At 60.8% G+C, this 17,090-nt stretch overlaps 7 protein-coding genes across 8 annotated transcripts; 2 read left to right on the plus strand and 5 right to left on the minus strand.

The window, feature by feature from the left end:
• Positions 1-455: 455 nt before the first annotated feature.
• On the plus strand, positions 456-3,421 carry MDE1 (Methylthioribulose 1-phosphate dehydratase; the record flags this gene model as incomplete). Of its 2 annotated transcripts, XM_047982362.1 has the most annotated exons (4): positions 456-1,319; positions 1,400-1,544; positions 1,665-2,777; positions 2,921-3,421. In XM_047982362.1, exons 3-4 carry the CDS (start codon positions 2,221-2,223, stop codon positions 3,012-3,014), a joined length of 651 nt encoding a protein of 216 aa, XP_047838326.1. In that variant the 5' UTR covers positions 456-1,319; positions 1,400-1,544; positions 1,665-2,220. The 2 variants fall into 2 exon arrangements, with proteins under 2 accessions (XP_047838326.1, XP_047838325.1); XM_047982361.1 differs by having other exon boundaries at positions 456-2,080; positions 2,178-2,777; positions 2,921-3,014.
• Positions 3,177-4,854, minus strand: SEC20 (Protein transport protein sec20). The gene is made up of 2 exons (XM_047982363.1): positions 4,268-4,854; positions 3,177-4,200 (listed from the first exon to the last, which is right to left on the minus strand). Exons 1-2 carry the CDS (start codon positions 4,561-4,563, stop codon positions 3,243-3,245), a joined length of 1,254 nt encoding a protein of 417 aa, XP_047838327.1. The 5' UTR covers positions 4,564-4,854; the 3' UTR covers positions 3,177-3,242.
• Positions 4,855-6,101: 1,247 nt separating this feature from the next.
• On the plus strand, positions 6,102-6,448 carry MRPL44 (39S ribosomal protein L44, mitochondrial; the record flags this gene model as incomplete). Its single annotated transcript, XM_047982364.1, has 2 exons — positions 6,102-6,282; positions 6,336-6,448. 2 exons carry the CDS (start codon positions 6,102-6,104, stop codon positions 6,446-6,448), a joined length of 294 nt encoding a protein of 97 aa, XP_047838328.1.
• A 98-nt stretch (positions 6,449-6,546) lies between these two features.
• Positions 6,547-8,939, minus strand: IPP1 (Inorganic diphosphatase). Its single transcript, XM_047982365.1, has 5 exons — positions 7,703-8,939; positions 7,398-7,517; positions 6,987-7,330; positions 6,849-6,932; positions 6,547-6,798 (listed from the first exon to the last, which is right to left on the minus strand). The coding sequence occupies exons 1-5, from the start codon at positions 8,798-8,800 to the stop codon at positions 6,657-6,659; spliced, it is 1,788 nt and encodes a 595-aa protein (XP_047838329.1). The 5' UTR covers positions 8,801-8,939; the 3' UTR covers positions 6,547-6,656.
• Positions 8,940-10,244: 1,305 nt separating this feature from the next.
• Positions 10,245-12,381, minus strand: JDV02_001437 (uncharacterized protein). The gene is made up of 2 exons (XM_047982366.1): positions 10,876-12,381; positions 10,245-10,771 (listed from the first exon to the last, which is right to left on the minus strand). Exons 1-2 carry the CDS (start codon positions 11,572-11,574, stop codon positions 10,409-10,411), a joined length of 1,062 nt encoding a protein of 353 aa, XP_047838330.1. The 5' UTR covers positions 11,575-12,381; the 3' UTR covers positions 10,245-10,408.
• An 860-nt stretch (positions 12,382-13,241) lies between these two features.
• JDV02_001438 (uncharacterized protein) lies at positions 13,242-13,496 on the minus strand (the record flags this gene model as incomplete). Its single annotated transcript, XM_047982367.1, has 1 exon — positions 13,242-13,496. The coding sequence occupies one exon, from the start codon at positions 13,494-13,496 to the stop codon at positions 13,242-13,244; it is 255 nt and encodes an 84-aa protein (XP_047838331.1).
• A 463-nt stretch (positions 13,497-13,959) lies between these two features.
• OST1 (dolichyl-diphosphooligosaccharide--protein glycosyltransferase subunit 1) lies at positions 13,960-16,304 on the minus strand. Its single transcript, XM_047982368.1, has 3 exons — positions 15,558-16,304; positions 14,651-15,499; positions 13,960-14,600 (listed from the first exon to the last, which is right to left on the minus strand). Exons 1-3 carry the CDS (start codon positions 15,893-15,895, stop codon positions 14,324-14,326), a joined length of 1,464 nt encoding a protein of 487 aa, XP_047838332.1. The 5' UTR covers positions 15,896-16,304; the 3' UTR covers positions 13,960-14,323.
• Positions 16,305-17,090: the final 786 nt, after the last annotated feature.

Here is a 17,090-nt window from a genome sequence, read left to right on the forward strand (position 1 = left end):
ACGACATTATGTGTACTGTACGTGACGTCCTCGTACTGGCTACTCATAGTGCGTAGTGCTTTCTGTCTCTGCGTGCGTGTGTGTGTGTGTGTGTGTGTGTGTGTGTGTGACCTTGCCGCCGAGGAATACGAGGTGCGAGTCGCGACTGAGCACGGGCGGCCGGCCAGGTTTTGCCAGGTATACTGTACCCTGACTGAAAGTCAAGGTAGGCACAGCAGGTTATCAGTAGGATGGTAGGTAGGTGCCGTCCGTCACGCTTGCCACGGCAGTCGCGTCTTGTCACGGTTCTCCCTACCAGTACCAGATGCAGGGGTCATTGGACACAATGGACAGCCGCAGCGGGGGAAATCCCGGGTGCCATCTCCTCCTGCCTTGCCTTGGAGGCGTCCAGGCCAATTCACTCCACTCCACTCCATCCCAACAGCTCGACGGGGCCAGCAAACTTTTTGCCTCCTACTACTACTGTGCAACTTGAATACTACAGTACCTCTCACAAACGTTACTAAATTCATTCATTCATTCTCCCGGTCGCGTGCCCTCGACGCAATCGGGACAGTGCTGACCAGGCATGGCTGCCGGTCGGTTGCCGATGCCCGCCTATCAACCTCGCCTCCGTCCCCAAGTTAGTACCTGCTGATGCATGCCAGCATGGGGTTGATTGGCTCTTGGCCAGGCCCGCCTTGATGCGCCAAAGGAGCACAGCAGCCAACTTGCCAAGTGAAGCCCGATGCTTGTGAAGCACCATGGAGCAATGACCGTTGTCGTCGTTGGGACGAGGGCAATGGAACGGCGACAAACGTCGTGTTCGCACTTCAGAGATCAAAGACAGCCATCATGTGACAGATGGCCACGCAGAACAAGACCCCCCGGCTCCCTGCATATTCGTTCGAGACGCCGCCGCCGCCGCTGCTCAGCCCGCGCAGCACCCGACCAGGGTCGCAGTCGGAGGAACCTGAGTCGGGCGCCTGCGCCATGTGATGCCGCACCAATATTGATGTATATTAATAAGTCATTGTTATATTGGACGGTCATGCCTGGGCAACCTGGGCGGCGGTTCGCGGCACAGGTTCTGGCGGCCGTCGCCTGGCGCCCTGATGGAATGAAGCATGACCCAAGACGGAGGCAAAAGCGTCACCACCACCACCACCACTACTACTACTACAACTACGTACTACACGTCGCTGGCTGGTATGCAAGGGACTTTCGATTAGAAAACGTTTCCGTCTCGTCCCCGTCTCGCCATGGGCCTCGGCGAACCATTGGCCTGTGTCTTCGCGCACGTTGTCCTGCGTGCGGCTCTCGTTGTCTGGCAACACTGTGTAAGTACTACCTTACGTATAACTAAGTACCTAAAGACTGGGAGGGAGTACTGAGGCGGGCGAGGTACTGTGGGCGAGAGCGTGGCGAGACACTTGACGCAATCCGTGTTCAAAGAACCGAAAGGACTGCACGAAACGAACAAGGACTGCACAGAACAATATGCATACTCCAACACTCGCCCAACAGCGGCTGTCGTCGCCTCGTCGTGCCAGCAGTAACTCAACGTTAGTACGACCAAAAGCTCCTTGTCTCCTCCTGTAAGATGCGCTCCGCCGCTGGTTGGCAGGCGTCTGGAGCAGGCAGCCCCACTATCGTCAATCGAACCTCACCTCACCTCATCACAGCTTTTTTGGCGCCAATAACGTCTGCTTCATTTGCCCACTCTCAAACGTCCCTCTCGCCGTCTCACCTCCCCCTTTTCGTGTCGTGCATACGTACTACTACTACTACTACTACTACTGCGTAAGGTAGTAAGTAGACTCATAGCGGCCCGTTCCGGCAGTCGGCGCGCCCTGAGACGATCGGGGCCCAAACAAAAGCAAAACAAAATGGCCTCCACCTCCTCCTCTCAAGAAGCGCCAGCCCAGGACAAGCGCCGCCGCGTCGACGCCGACCCCGATGCTGCCGCCGCCAACCCGGACCGTCTCATCACGTCGGCCGACCCGGAGCACCCCGCCAACCTCATCCCCTCTCTCTGCGCCAAGTTCTGGACCCTTGGCTGGGTCACCGGCACTGGCGGCGGCTGCTCCATCCGCGATGGGTGCGTGCTGAGATACACCTCGCATCTCATCCCATTCCCCCTCCCCCAATCATCCCGTCCCATGGGCTAACACGCTGTCTCGCCCAACCTCCCCCAGCGACCTCGTCTACATCGCCCCCTCGGGCGTCCAAAAGGAGCTCATGAAGAACACGGACATCTACGTCCTCTCCCTCTCCGCCCAGCGGGACCCGACCTTCCGGCAGCGCACCTACCTGCGCTCCCCGCCGTGCTACAAGCCCTCGCAGTGCACGCCCCTCTTCCTCGCCGCCTTCACCCGCCGCGGCGCCGGCTGCTGCATCCACACGCACTCGCAGTGGGCCGTCCTCGTAACCCTCCTCCTCGAGCAGCAGCAGCAGCAGCAGCAGCAGCAGCAGCAGCAAGGCGGCGCCGGCGGCGCCGGCAGTGGTGGTAGTGGTAGTGGTAGTGGTGGTGGTGGTGGGGGAAGAAATGTCTTCGAAATCAACAACCTGGAACAGATCAAGGGCTTCGGCAGGGGCCCCTCCAAGCAGGGCAACCTCGGCTACCACGACACCCTGCGCATCCCCGTCATTGAGAACACGCCCCACGAGGAGGACCTCACCGAGTACCTCGAGGCCGCCATGGAGGAGTTCCCCGACACGTACGCCGTGCTCGTCCGTCGGCACGGCGTCTACGTCTGGGGCGACAACGTCCACAAGGCCAAGACGCAGTGCGAGAGGTGAGTCGCGAGAGAGAGCCCCCAGCCAGCCAGCCAGCCAGCCCTTGAACAGCTACAGCAGCAAGCAGTGAGCTGCATAGATGCAAATGCGTAGTTCTCCGAACCTTTCAGCTGACTGTACATGTTTACCTCTCGGGGAACAGTCTCGACTATCTCTTCCAGCTGGCTGTAGAGATGAGGAAGCTTGGCATATCCTGGATCAGCGATATCCCGCGCATTGCTCCAGACCGTCCATAGACAAACGGGGGATATTAACCATGAAACATGAAAGAGTTGAAAAAGGAGACCAAAAAATAGATATCAACTACCTCGGAGCAGGCGTTGCGCGGGGCAGAGGAGCGAGAGCTTGGGTCGTGTTGTATAAGGCTGCGCATGGTTTCAGCAAGCCCAGCCCAGGAAGCCCAGTTGTGCACACGGGGGATACGTTTCAAGAGCACGTCTTCATGGTGGTGTATTCCTCGTAGTCTACAGCTCGTCTCTGACATGTGGTTCGCCACCCGGAGCAGGCACCGGCGTCTCCGTTTCCTCCCACATGCGCTTCTTTGGGTTCCGCGGCTGGTCTTCCTCGTCGGGGAGAGACCCCAGCTCATCCGCCTCTCTCGCGGCGTCAATGATCTTGCCCACCTGCTCCACCATGGAATCCGGGTCCGCCTCCTTGTCAGCCCGCCGCTCACTCTCGCGTCCCACCCCGGCCGTCGGCAGGTCCTCGTCCGGCAGGCCCTCGACGGGCGGCAGCCCCTCCCGGCCGTCGGGCCCGACCTGCTGCGCCCTGCCCGACTCGCCCGCGCCGCCCTTGCCCTGCAGGACGGCGCTCCCGGCCCTGCTCCCCACGCCGAACAGGACGCGCAGCGGCAGCCAGACTAGCCACCACATGGGCCCGTAGAGCAGGCGGCGGAAGACGAGCCACGTGCCCGTCGCGAGCAGCATGTACATGCTCGTCTGGAGGTACCACGTGTCGCTCTTCTGCGAGCGTAGCAGCGCGCCCAGTAGGTCGCGTGAGCGCGCGAGCATGCCCTCGAGCGACGCGTACGACTCGCCCAGCTGCCGCAGCGCCGCCGACGACTCCTCGAGCGTCTGGTGCGCGAACTCGCTGCGCGCCAGCTCCGCCGCGATCAGGTCGTGCGTGCGGCGCAGCGCGTCCGTCACGTTGCTGCTCGCGCCCACCGTCTGCTGGTCTTGCTCGGAGAGGCTCGACTTCAGGTGCTGCGAGTGGTGGTGATGCTGGTGATGGCGGAGGGCGGAGCGCAGCTGCGCGTGCGCACCGGGGGCGGCGGCGTCATCGCTGGATGGCGTGCCTGTCGGCGAGGCCGCCTCCGAGACGGGGACAGAAAAGGATTCTATGAGGAGCCGGCGCTCCCGTCGCTGCGCCTCCTCGAGGCTCTTCTTGGCTGCCAGCCGCGCTCTTCGAAAGGCCGCCCGACAGCTGTGCTCTCCCGTCAGCGTCCCCGTTTCAAACTCTGCACGACTTCTGGGGTATTCCTTTATTTTACCTGGCAAGCTCGCCGCCCAACCTCTCCACGCCCTCGGTCAGGCGCGTCTTGTCGTGGCCATCGGGCCGCGCAAACCTGGCCTCCTCGCGGAGCAGCTCCTGCTCCTCCAGGCCGCCGCGGAGGATCTGCCCAATCTCGGCACTGAGCTCGCCGCTCGGGCTGTCCTCCTCGTCGGTGCCCAGCGGGACCGAGCCCGGCTGGAACTTGAGGCCGGCGAGCCGGTCGATGAGGTCGCGCAGCTGTGACGTGGTCTCCTGCAGGGCCGTCAGGCGCTCCTGCAGTCTTTCCAGAGACATTTCGGCCGACGGTGCGGTTGTACGCGTGTGTCTGTCCAAGAGATCCTGGAGTAGTCGAGGCGGGTGCACGCCAGAGGCGGGATGCGTGGACGAGTCGTCGACGTTGCTGTTCTATCCTGTTCCTGACGGCGCCTCGTGGCCAGTTGAGACAGCTTGCTAAAGGGGGTTATGACGGTAGCGGGTTTGGTGACGTCTGGCAGGTGCAGAGTGATGAGCCCCACTAAAAAAAAGAAGTTGGCGAGCTCTCACCACCAAAGCTCGATATCACCGTCATCCAGCGGCAAAACAGTCATAATGCTTCGCAAGCGTGCGACAGACCATTTCCAAGTCAGACGGCAAGGAACAAAGTAGTCGTGGTCACTGTAATGGCGCTGGGCATGGGCTGCTCCGACTTGGTCTTCATCACCAATGGGCTTCAGAGTTGAGTCAGATCGGACCACTTTGAACAGTCATATCAACCATGGCGAAAGTATGCGCAGCTCAGTCCAATAAATCGTATTCCAAGTAGCTGAAGCCAACGACATCCCGCTCCCAATCCAATGTCTCCCTCACCATGCGCACCGCCAGCTCAACCCACCGACCCTGCCCTCCAACGGCCTCTCCTCGATGGGAGAAGCATCGTTAGCACTGCCCCTTCCGCGTCACTATCAGTCTTTGGGAGAACTCACCTGGATGGAAAAAAGGGTTGAAGCACCGCCCTCTGAACAGAATAATCGGAATCGAATCATGACCCGGAGGGAGTCAAGAAACCCCCCCACAGGCCACGCCACGCATCGCACTTAAGTGTCAACACACAATCTTCGCAACGGCTTCCCAGAGGGAATCACGGTCCGCTCCGGACCAAACCTACCCCCCAGGTGGAGGGAGGAAGGGGCCGGAGGGCCGCGCCCCTGATATTTCTGATGCCAATATTGCGGACGTCAAGTGACGCCGGGCCCTCACGGGCAGACCCGTCCTTTGCCCGCGCCTTGCTCCCCCCCGAGGGGGGAAGAAGGAGTGCGACCACGACTGCGGTATTTGGTGAAGATGTTACTCCGAATTTCTCACATGCGTAGCTGGCAGGCCCCCTTCTCCCCCTCCCAGAGGGAAAAGAGAGCGGGGGGCCCCGAGATGTCCTCGAAAGGTTTCATCTCCGTTTGGAAGCATGGAAGCGTGGCGTTGTCCAGAGGGCGGTGCTTGCGGGAGAAGGAAGAAAACAAAACAGACCGCGCGCACCGTCGCCGTGGGATATACTTTTCGCTAGCTCCCCTCTCCACCCCTCCGGTGGGCAGTGGTTCACCCCTCAGGCACCCGCCCATTGCCCACCAGCCCGCTACCACCAGTGAGCTCGCCGCCGTCGCAGGGGACCAGCCCACCCAGCGGCACGTGACTGCAATATTTCCCGTCGCGACTCCAACCGAACGACTCCAACGGTTCGCAGCCAAAAGGGTCGCAACAGGAGAGATCGCGCCGCCCCTCGAATTCGACCCGTCCGAGACCTGTTCTGTCTCTCCTCACCGACAAAGAGAACCTCGCGCGCCACGCTTTCGTCCACCACAATGATCACCAAATTCATGACCGAGATTACGGCCAAGTTCAACCCGTTCTCGGCCTGCGCCAAGCCTGCTCGGCTGTTCCTCACTTTCCTGCCCCCCAACGCCCGGTCAACCGGCACCACCATCAACACGACGCTGCTTCCTCGGACGTCCACCGAGCCCAGCTCCGTCAAGGTCAAGTTCAGTGCGTCACGGTCCTCCTGGCGAGCTTTGTGGACGAGTGCTAATCTGCGACAGAGGACGGCAAGGAGATGGAATTCAACTGCTCCAAAATCAACATCAAGGGTCTCGTCCAAGAGGTCGACAGACACTCCCGCCAATTGCAAAAGGCGGCCGACCTCACCGACTAAATCACGCAACACAACTATTTGCATTTGCATCACCGGCGTTTCACGGAGCAGGATTACAACCGAGAGTCGATCCTCGGAAGGCATGTACCATATTTAGACACGTCGGAACTTTTGTATATTACGCTTGGTGGCACGCATGGTGCAGCCAGCCCTGCCTTTTACTCGTTCATGATAATCTTTCACCTCGCTGTACCATTCAGCAAGCTCTCTAAGCTGAAGCACCGCTGATGAAGAACCACTTGTCGATGGAGCTGTCAATCTTCTCGGGAGGAAGGTCCTGGTTAGGGGGAAGAGCAGGCAGCTGCTCAGGCGCGAGGCGGCTTGGGGACCGAGAGACGGTCGTGTTGGCACTGGTGCGATCAGAAATTGCTCCTCATACTCGTTTCAAAGGCCGACTTACATGGAGACTTCACCAGCGGGGGTCTTGCCAGTGATGAGGCGCTCCCAGGCCTCACCGCACTCACGGATGACATCCATGGCATAGCTACAAACACAGTCAGCGGCGAATCAGAGTACCCTGCCGCCGAAGAAGCCTTACCTCTTGTTCTTGCACTCGCCGGTGAAGGCAAACTGGTTCTCGGGCTTGCCATCGGGGATCTTGTAGATGCGGAACCATTCGTTGGTGGCGCGCAGGAGGCCGGGCAGGTGGCGCTCGACGTCCTCAATATCGTTGAGCTTGGGGGCCAGAGGGTCGTTCACGTCAATGACAATGACCTTCCAGTCCGTCTCCTCCTCATCGAGAAGAGCCATGACGCCGAGGACCTTGACCTGCTTGACCTGACCGGTGTAGCCGACGAGCTCACCGATCTCGCAGACGTCGAGAGGGTCGTTGTCGCCCTTGGCCTTGGTCTCGGGGTGGACAACGTTGGGATCCTCCCAGGTCTTGGGGCCGGCCGAGTCAGACACATGTTCCAACTTCAACGAGGAGAATGCTGAGCCGAGTACATACCTGGGGGAAGGCACCGTAGTTCCACAGGTAGCCCTTGTGGGGGAAGCAGTTGCGGACGTAGCGGAGCTTGCCCTTCTTGATGTCCTGCTTGATGGGGTTGAGGAGCTCCTCCTTGGAGATCTGCCGTGCGCGAGTCGTGTCAGTGGGGTCATGAGAAGCTTGGGTATAACGATTGAGGGATACGAGGAGGGCCACGCCCAACGTGCACCGAACATTGGTCCGTCGGGCTCCCGAGCAGACGAAAGATTGGATGCGCCTGGGCAGGGGAACGAAGAGGGGAGGGCAACAGCAGACAAAAAGCGCACCTCGAGCTTGGCATTGGTCCACCGGGGGATCTCGACAACCATGTTGAGGATGGTCTGCTCCTGGTTGACGTAGAGGGGGATATCGTGGAAGGGCGAGACGGGGACGCCATCCTTCTCGATGTAGACGCGGTGCTCGAGGGTGTTGGCGGCGGCCACCTTGCGGAGGTTGTAGGGGGAAGCCATGGTGGGCGAGGCAGACGAGGCGGTCGACGAGGTCGATGAGTGCAATTGGCGGGTGGACGCGGGCGACGCAAGGTGACGGGCTATCTGGGCCGTCCTCTGGGAAGAGATTTGCAAAGGAGAGGGGGAGAGAAGAGAGTTGGTGGTGGTGGTGGCAGCAGCAGAGGCGGACGAGGTGTTGATGCGGTGGGAGGCGGATGGAGGGGGCGGGGCACGTAGACCCATATGGAAGCCAGGAGTCGCCGCAGCAGCGAGAACGCCGCCGCCGCTGGTGCGTGCAGAGAACCTGTCGTTCGCGCTGGTGGTGCGGGTGCTGGTGCGGGCGCTGGCGCTGGACCCAGGTCGGGCACAACCCACAGGGGCGACAGGGGTTGGCGTAGTGCTGCTGCTGGGGAAGCTGCTGATGCTTCTGCTGCTTCTGCTGCTACTGCTACTACCTGGCGTGCCACTGCCGCCTCCTAGCAACGCTCGTCTGCCGGGCCTCGTCAGCGTCCCGCTACCCAAACTGGATAGGGGGCCAGCAGCCGGTGCCGGTGCGGATGCTGCTGACGTTGCTGGCAGCAGCAACGCAAGACGTCGCGAGGCAGCGCCGCAGCTGTGCCGCGCAGAGGGGCCGTGATTGGCCCGACGTGGATGCGACGAAGACGACAGCGAAGACAATGACAGCAGCCGTGGCGGTGATGGTGCCGACGGCAGCGAGGGCGACACGGACGACAGGCGACGGGCGGCGTGGAGGAGACGCTGCTGCTGCTGCTGCTGCCGGACAAACGGAAAGGACGACGACGACGACGACGGGTACGCGCACGCAGGCATACGAACAAACATGAGGGAGCTGGCGACGGCGAGCCTGCGAGAGCGGCTGGGCAAGGGCGGCGGCCCAGAAATAACGGCAGCAGAGCTGCACGCCGGCCGCAACATGGCTTGTCCCCTCGAAGCGCGGGCACCGAGGGCCGGCTCGTTGTCTTGGGTGCGGCGGGCTGTTGTTGGGCTGGGCAGCGCACGCGCAGACCGAGGTAAAGTAAAAAAAAGTGTCCACACCTCAGTGCCTCGCAGCAATGGCACCAGCAGCAGCAGCCGACGCCAGCGTGTATGTTTTGGTTTGCACCTCACGTTTGCCTCGTGGGTCTTTTCGTGCCCTGATGAGTGCCTGCCTGCCCGTCCCTGGCAGGCTTCTCCGCCAGGGGATGCTCGGTCTGTTTGACTGCCCGGGCCTCCACTGGCATGGATGGCGGGGCCTACACAGGATGACAGGCTGCACTACACCCCCGGCCCAGCGGGATAATCAGGGGGTGCGCCTCGTGCGGTACGGGGTGGGCCGAACGGCTCGGTTCCAAGGGTAGGTTAGTAGTCGTCGCCCGGCTCCAGCGCGAGCGTCTTTCCCGACTCATCCCGGGGTCCGAGCCCGCGTGCTCCAAGGTGGGCGCCGGCGGCGGCAGTTGCGGGCATCTGATTTCCATCATCCTATCTTATCCGCTTCCGCCCCTTATCCCTATGGTAGGAGGCTCTCGCTCGACTGCACGGTGCGCCACCAAGGTGATGGCCTGTCGGCTGGTGCTAAATTTCGACAACAATTTTTCCTGGTAGGTCTTTTTTTCCCTGCCACTCATTGCCTGGTTTTTTTTGGTTTTTTTTTTGTACTCTTTTTTTTTTTCACCTCTCGCGTGTGTGGGCGGGCATGCGACTAGATGCCCCATCCGACCGATGGGCATGAGCACGCAATGGGCCGCCCAGCGGCGTGCGTCGTGGTTGGTGGCCACGTCTTCGTACCGTGCGGCGATTGCAACGCGTCCAACAAACGCCGCCCAGTCAGCCATGTTACTAACAGGACCAGCGTCCTATCTGCTGTCCCCCCTTTTGGTTTCCCATCGGGACAGCGTGGCAAGCCAACTATAGATACTGCGTGCATACGTACTACGTTAGTAGAACACCCCCCACTGGGTCGCATGCCTTTAGCATGTGCCTGCAGCCATCATGGTTGACGTTGCCTGTTTGATCAGCACCACAGTAACTACAGACAACCCCAAGGCAACATGGAGCCATTGCAGCAACTGCGATTACGGCGCCTTGGTGAACGCCCAACTCGTCCGTCGCGTTGCCTCAATGGGCAGGCAGGCCCTCGGTGTCCTTCCACAGCTTGGGCCAACTAATGCTCGCGCCCGTGTTTCGTTGTTTCAATATTGGTTTTGCTGTCCGAGACGTGACCTCCGCACGTCGCACAACATGGCGACGTGGTAGTGAGTGCCCAAGACTACATTTAGGAGGGATTCCCACGTGCCCGCGACTCGACATGAATGCCAGTAAATCATCTGCGTCGAGGACTGCTGGGACAGGGACGGAATCGCGTTGCTAAGTCAATGTGAACATACGAATACACCGCAACTACCCTGCATAGGTACCAGGTAGGCAGGAACACCCAGCCCCAACAAGCATTAAACGAGGCATCTTCAACGACTGTCGCGCCACAACCAATACATGACCTTCCACTCCTGCTCTCGATCCTACAGGACACGATAAACCAACAGCGTCTCACGCTGCGGTAATCGACGTGCCCTTGTGCAGCTCAATCTCACTCGCGGCGGCGTCTTCGCTCTTGACTCCCGCCCCATCATCAATCGCCTTCTCCTTACTCTGGGTGGGGCCTTGCTCCTCGAGCGTGTACCCCTCCTGTTCTGGCTGCCATTCCCGGAGGTCGTCTTCGCAATCGTTAAGCACCTGACGAGCCTGCTGTCCGTAGGCGTACGGCTCGCGGTCGTCGCCGGGCACGACGGGCGTGTCGTCGAGCATGGCGAGGAGGCGGCGGCCGTGCTTGGCCAGGATGATTTGCTTCTCGGCACGCTCAATGGTGGCGGCGAACTCGGCCTCGTACGCTTCCTTGAGCTTCTGGCGGGTCTGGTAGGTGGCGCGTTAGCAGGGTCAGCGTCTTCGCCGTCGCCAGTGCCGTCGATGAGACAACGCTGACTTGACGCGAGAGCAAGCGCTCAGGTGAGACGTACCACATTGGTCAGCTGGGCTTCAGCGACGAGGTTCTCGGCCTCGGCTCTAACGAGCTCCTGCTCTAGGACGACGAGCCTGGCGCTCTCGGGCTCCTTCAACTTGAGCCTGCCAATCTCGTCGGCGATCTTGGCCTTGCCGTCGCGACTGGGCTGGACGCTCTTCTCCGTGTTGCGGATGGACTTGAGGCGGCCGCGCGACTCGTCAAGGGCGTGGGCGTACGTGTCCTCCTGCTCGCCCATCTCGCTGAGGATGACGCCGACCTTGTCCGAAATGTCGCTGATGCCATCGTCGCCCGTCTGTTCGCCCCACTCGGAGAGCTGCTGGGCGATGGAGATGCGCTCGCGGCCGGCCGTCTCGTGGGCCGAGATGAGGTTGTTCTCCGACTTGATGAGGCGGAAGAGGCGGCGCGACAGCTCAGGCTGGACCTGGCCGCGCAGGGAGCTGAAGGAGAAGGCGGTGCGGCCACCGGAGCCGCCGGAGCCGGAGCTCTTGGACTTGCCGCCGGAGCGGATGGAGAGTGCGCGGTTCCTGCACGCAGGCGGCGAGTTAGCGACGCTGGATTCCGTGCCGGCTGCGGTGCTACTGTTGTAGCGCCGGTGGCCCTGCAAGTACTGCGAGAAGGCACCGTCGAAGCCGGACGACCGGGACATGGCGGGCGGGCAAGGGGACAGAGGTGATGTCGAGGGGTGCGACAGCATGACACTCACATCATGGGAGAATCTTAGGGGCTTTCAGGATTCTCTGGAGACAGGCGAAGCTGCAGGAGCTACTCTGATCGGGTGAGTGTCTGCTCTTTCCCGGTGTAAGCAACTGCAAGATCAAAACGGCAGGCGCAACCGCCGACCACTTGCGACGACAGCGCAACGGCACGGGAAGCTGAGTCTGGACGCGCCCAATGGATATCGCCGAGCACGTACAGGGAAGGCGGGCTCAATCTGCCCTTGTTTTCGTCCTTTGTGTCCTTGGTCTCGGCGGAATAGCCACTGATGTCGATGATGTGTCGTGAAGAGCGGCAGCACAGGCGCAGATCAGACGAGAGACATCCGATCAACTTCTCGGCAGTGAAGAGGAGGTGCGGCGGCGTCGGGGGAGGGGGATGGGATATACACTGGTATACACCATGGGCCACACAGCACGCACGGGCGCAACAGACTTCAAGACGGCGATACGTAAGGAACCCACATCCTGCGACAAAGGCTACGGCGGCCGTTACGTAGTGTACTGGGCAGACGTCGGCCGCACTGCCCGCGGGAGGGTCCCCTCGACATCCTCTCGAGACGGGCACAGCTCTGCACGGCTGTTCGAAGGGGAGGGGGGCGGCGCGCAACACCGCACACAGCAGCACAAGCTTCACGGCGCGCCAGTGGGAAAGGCCATGGTGAGCCACGCTGAGAGCATGGCATGGCATGGCCGGCTGGGCTGGGCACACACAAGAGGCAAGGCAGGGCCGCCCCCAGCACGGCGCCCGCGTCCGGTAGCCGGAGTAGTAGTGGTGACGACGGTTGACGGAATGCGCCATGATGTCATTCATGAGACGCCCCTATGATGAAGCTCTCCATCCAGGCAGACCCCGCCGAGTTGGGTTTGGGGCGATCCCGGCTGCTGCACGATTGATTTGCCCTTTGCGCCACCACCACACCCGCCTGCCCGTTCGACTGGACTGGACGGGCGCGCATGAATCCGCCCACCGCTGCTGCTGCTGAAGAAGAATTGGCTTGGCTCGCTTGGATGTTGGCTGCCTGGTTGGCCGGGGCCGTGACGTGCAAAAACCCCCATCGACGGGCAACGGCTGCAGGGCAAAGGCAAGATGCTTCATCATCGAGAAGTGATTGTTGCGTGTCTTTTTTCGAGGGTCTCTCTATACGTAAAGCATGAGTCGTCACGGAAGCCTCCAGTTTCTACGTACCTATCCTCTGTCCAACGCCAGCCCCCCATATTTGCCCGACCCGTGATTCCGTCGCCTCCCATGGAGTGGCAAAACAACCCAGACCATGCCCAAAGAGATGTAAAAAAAAAAAAAAGAAGAACATTCAGTCATTCCTCGTTCGCTCACTTCGTCGTACCACGGCGTCCCAGAGCAAGACGCCTCTCTCCGTGCGGCCGCTACAACGAAGCCGATGACGTCTCTCCCGCGCCCGCCGGCCCATCCGGCACCTACCGCCCGCTAAAACAAAGTCCACCACCATTTGTGCACCACCACCAACACCACCACCAGCAGCGGCGCCGAGGGCCCACGCGCCCGTTCGTGACGGAGCAGACCTGCCCCTCAAAAACCGTGCAGCTCGGAAGGTTCCCCCCACGCCATGATGGTGTCGAGGCAAGTGGCCTGCTGCTGGCCGACGACGTAACTCAGTAGTAGCCTGACCTAGTACCGCGGCCGTGGGCTCGCCTCAATGACCACAGGCCCCGTCGACGCCGCCGGCCGGTAGTACCCCCCGCTGTGGCGCGGGCTGCCGCTGCTGTACCGTGTCCTCGTCACGCTCGTGTAGCTCGCCCGCGGCGAGTGTCCGTGGTGGTGATGGTGATGGTGGTGGCCATGGTGGTGCCCGTTGTGCCGCCGCGCCGGGATGACCTCCTCGTGGTAGTAGTACTTTGTGTTTGGCTCGCCCCAGAAGCACATGGCGGGCTATTCTTCTTTATATATATGTATAAATTTTTTTTCCGAGTGTAGTGTCTGGCCTTGTATGTCTAGGCGGGATGAGGATGGGACAGAAGAGCGTGCGGTGAGTGTCGCTCTCAGTCGCTTGGGTTCGTGGTGGTATGTGTGGATGAGCGGACGGACGCTGATGACGGGCAGTGGTGATGGAAACACAAAGAGTAGGGCAATGGCCGAACATTTCCCCCCAAGGAACAGCCCGTCATCTTATAGCACCCGCCGTGGCCAGGCCTCACTCCGTCGTCGCAGTCCATGCAAGGCTGTTTGCGAGGCCACCAGCCTCCCTCCCGGTTCTTTGTCAATGGAACCATGCAAGTGAGCGTGGCTATGGCCAGCTGCGGCGGCGGGCATCCCCATTCCCCACACCACCAAGATCCCCCATCATCACCATGCCATGCCCGGTTGATGCATTGCGTCTGACCGTCATCGCCCCTCGGTCAGCCCCATCGTGACTCTTCAACGCCAAATAGGAGCTAGCCTGCTGCTTGTACAACGTTCTCCCACGTCCATGCAACAGTAAGTCAACATCCAGCCGTTGGGCCTCAATCCATGGCCACCACGTTCGGCAGATCCCGTCCCGTGCACGGCGACCTCTCCTTGCGACCCAAACCAAGTTGGCGACTGCCCAGCTACGCGAAATAACCGTACCAGAGAGAAGCAACTCCAGTCTATCATGTGTCTCGCATTTTAAAACGCCAATTGATGGTACAGTGTTCATGCCACGAGATCATGTCCCCCAAATCCAGCCCCGCATGCATGTATGGGCCCACGATCCCTCGCCTTCGTCCCGCTTACTTCTTCGCAAAACCGACCTCCACCTTGCTCACGGCCCACGCTGCCACGAATACCGTCATCATGCTGGTGAAGACGATGAAAGGTTTCCGCAGCGTATCGAACAGCGACGTCTCGTACGAGATGATGAGGTCGCGGTCCCGGAACTCATCCACCAGGTTGCGCGCCTTGATAGTCACCGCTGTGCGGCCAATTGTGTCCAGGTACGTCTTGTGCAAGCCGACCGAGGACTCCACGATGGAAGAGTCAGGCACGCCCGTGTACACCTTGACGTTCCTACCAACCTGTTAGTTACGGTTCCCGGATCGAGACATTGTTAGACTTACGAGGCACCCTCCGGCAACAACACCCGCACGTTGATCTGCTCGTACTCGACGCCCTCAGCCTGCTTGGGGCCCTCCATGAACGGGACCTTGAGCACGTAGCCCCCGGAGGCCGTCTTGCGCAGCAGATTGGCAGCGTTGGAGTTCCACCCAATGGTGAACGGGTACTTCCAGCCGCCAAAGATGGGGTAGCGAGGCTTCAGCTCCAGCAGAGCCTCGCGCTTGCTGCTCCGGAAGCGAGAGGTCGACACGTTGCCGATGGCATCGGTGAAATAAGGGTCCACGCTGCCGGGCTGGAGCGGGAAGCGCATCTCCTTGAGCGCCGTGGTCGCCGGATTGAAGTATTGCGACTGCGCCCACTTGACCCGGTTGAAAGGCGACGACAAGTTGGCACCGCGGTGGATGAGCGTGTATCGCTCCTCAAAGGCGACGTTGCCGCCCCAGTGGCTGACCTCGATGTCCCGCTCGAGATCGGCGATATGCAGCACCGACTTGGTAAACTCGAAGCGGACACTTGCGGGAGACGCGGCGCCCGCGGGCTTCTCGTCGAAGGGTCCGTAGGTGAGCTTGGAGCCCTGCTTTTGAGGGGACCCTTTGCCCTCCTTGGCGGCAATCTTGGTATAGTTGGGGATGGAGGACGATGGCGCCTTGACCTCGGTCTTTTGCTTTAGGGTCGGATACGCCGAGGGCGCGTAGACGGAGAATTCGTAGACGAGGAATTGCTGATCCTCCTGCTTGATGGACGCGGGCAGAGGGCTGTAGGCCTTGAGGACATAGAAGGAAATGCCGAGGGTCTGCTGGCCACCGGCCTTGAGCGGCGCGGGGAGCCGGATGCGAAAGTACTGAACATCGCTGGAGGGACAATTGTTAGCGTGGAAGATGGGACGTGGCATGGGATCATGGTGCGCACCTATTCGGGTCGTATTCGACTCGCTCGGCCACGAAAGGCCCGGCAGTGGCGTCCTTGCGGTCCTTGACCTCGAAGCCACCGACCCGGGACATTTGATCCGCGGTGAAGGGCAGGTAGTATTCATCCTGGGGCTGCTTGGAGACATTCTCGATGAGAACGTTGACCTGCTCCTTGACGTAGTTCTTCTCGAGCGAGACGACGTGGACGAGATTGGCGTTCTTGAAGACTTGGGGCGGCTTGAACTCGGCGGGCAGCGTCACCTTGGACTTGGACCCGGAGGCGGCGGCGCTGGTCACCAGCAGGCCAAAGAGTGCCGATGCGAGTGACAAGGGCTTCATGTTGACGAGCGGAGGGAGGGCGCACTCATTGACCGCGTCCGTCCGTTCGGTGTGATGGCGAAGATGGGGGGGATGGAGGTGCAAGTGTCGAGGCCGCTGCGCCAACAAGCTAGCTTCCTCTACACGAGACGGCGCACTGGAGTTGCACACGTTGCCCCTTTGGCGGCAGCCCAGTGAGTCGAGGCGAGCTGCCCGCCCTGGGAGCTCTTGCCCCACGTGGCCAATCAGGGCGTGGTGCCTCGCAAGTTCAATGGGCAAAGGTTGGTCCGTTCCGGACCTGCGCACTTGGTGGTGAAAGCGGGCAGCAGTTCTAGCAGCGGACGCCAGCTCTGGAACTTCGACGCGACAGGCAAAGCTTCACCGGCATCCCAAAACGCCATGCTGCTTGGCGTGCGTCCGACCATGACGGTCTTTGCAGCTTTGAGAGCGACAATATGCCCGTGCATCTCCGGCCTCGAACTGTTCGGCGTTTTGAATGATCCGCAAGACCCTTACTAGCTCAAGACAACAGATGATCCTGAACATGGAACTCAGGCCAGGTACCTTGGCCGAAAGCGGTGACAAGGACTTTTACAATGAAACCTTCTCAACTCACATGTCAACCAACACGTCGCCTCGCGGACGATCGCACACGTTGAGTCACGTAGGTACAGTAGACTACTCTGTGATGTGCTAGGCGTGGGGCGCCGGGCACCCGCGACACGTTGAATACCCGCCGAGACTTCCTCGTTCGTCAAAGATGACCGACCGGCATCCCCGGGTGCGGTCCTGGCGCTGGGTTGCCGGCGCTCGCAGGCAACCTTGAAGACGTGCCATGTCGGCGGTGCGCGGGAATTGAGAACGGATGAGAGGCCCAACGTGAGCCCTGCAAGATACTGCCGTGGATCATGAAGTACCTCGACAGCCGGCCTCCATCGCCTCAGTAGGTGATCGATCCTAGGTGGCTGCCATGACTGGCATACCCGCGCGTGCTGGCTTCCACTGTCAGGTGTTGTCTTACCTGCCACAACTCGCATGGACATTGTGGGGCCGGATGCGCTCCAGCACTGCAAACCTGAAGTACCCGTAGACATCTCCCACTGTAAGGTGCGGCAGTACGTGCGTGCCGAGCAGCTGGCCCCACTGGAAGTCAAGGCTGGGATTGTGATGGGGGGTTGAGGTGCCTGTGGAGGAGCTCCTCCCGGCGCGGGCTGCT

This window comes from Purpureocillium takamizusanense, chromosome 1 (genome assembly GCF_022605165.1).
Source record: "Purpureocillium takamizusanense chromosome 1, complete sequence".
Classification (NCBI taxonomy): Eukaryota; Fungi; Ascomycota; class Sordariomycetes; order Hypocreales; family Ophiocordycipitaceae; genus Purpureocillium; species Purpureocillium takamizusanense.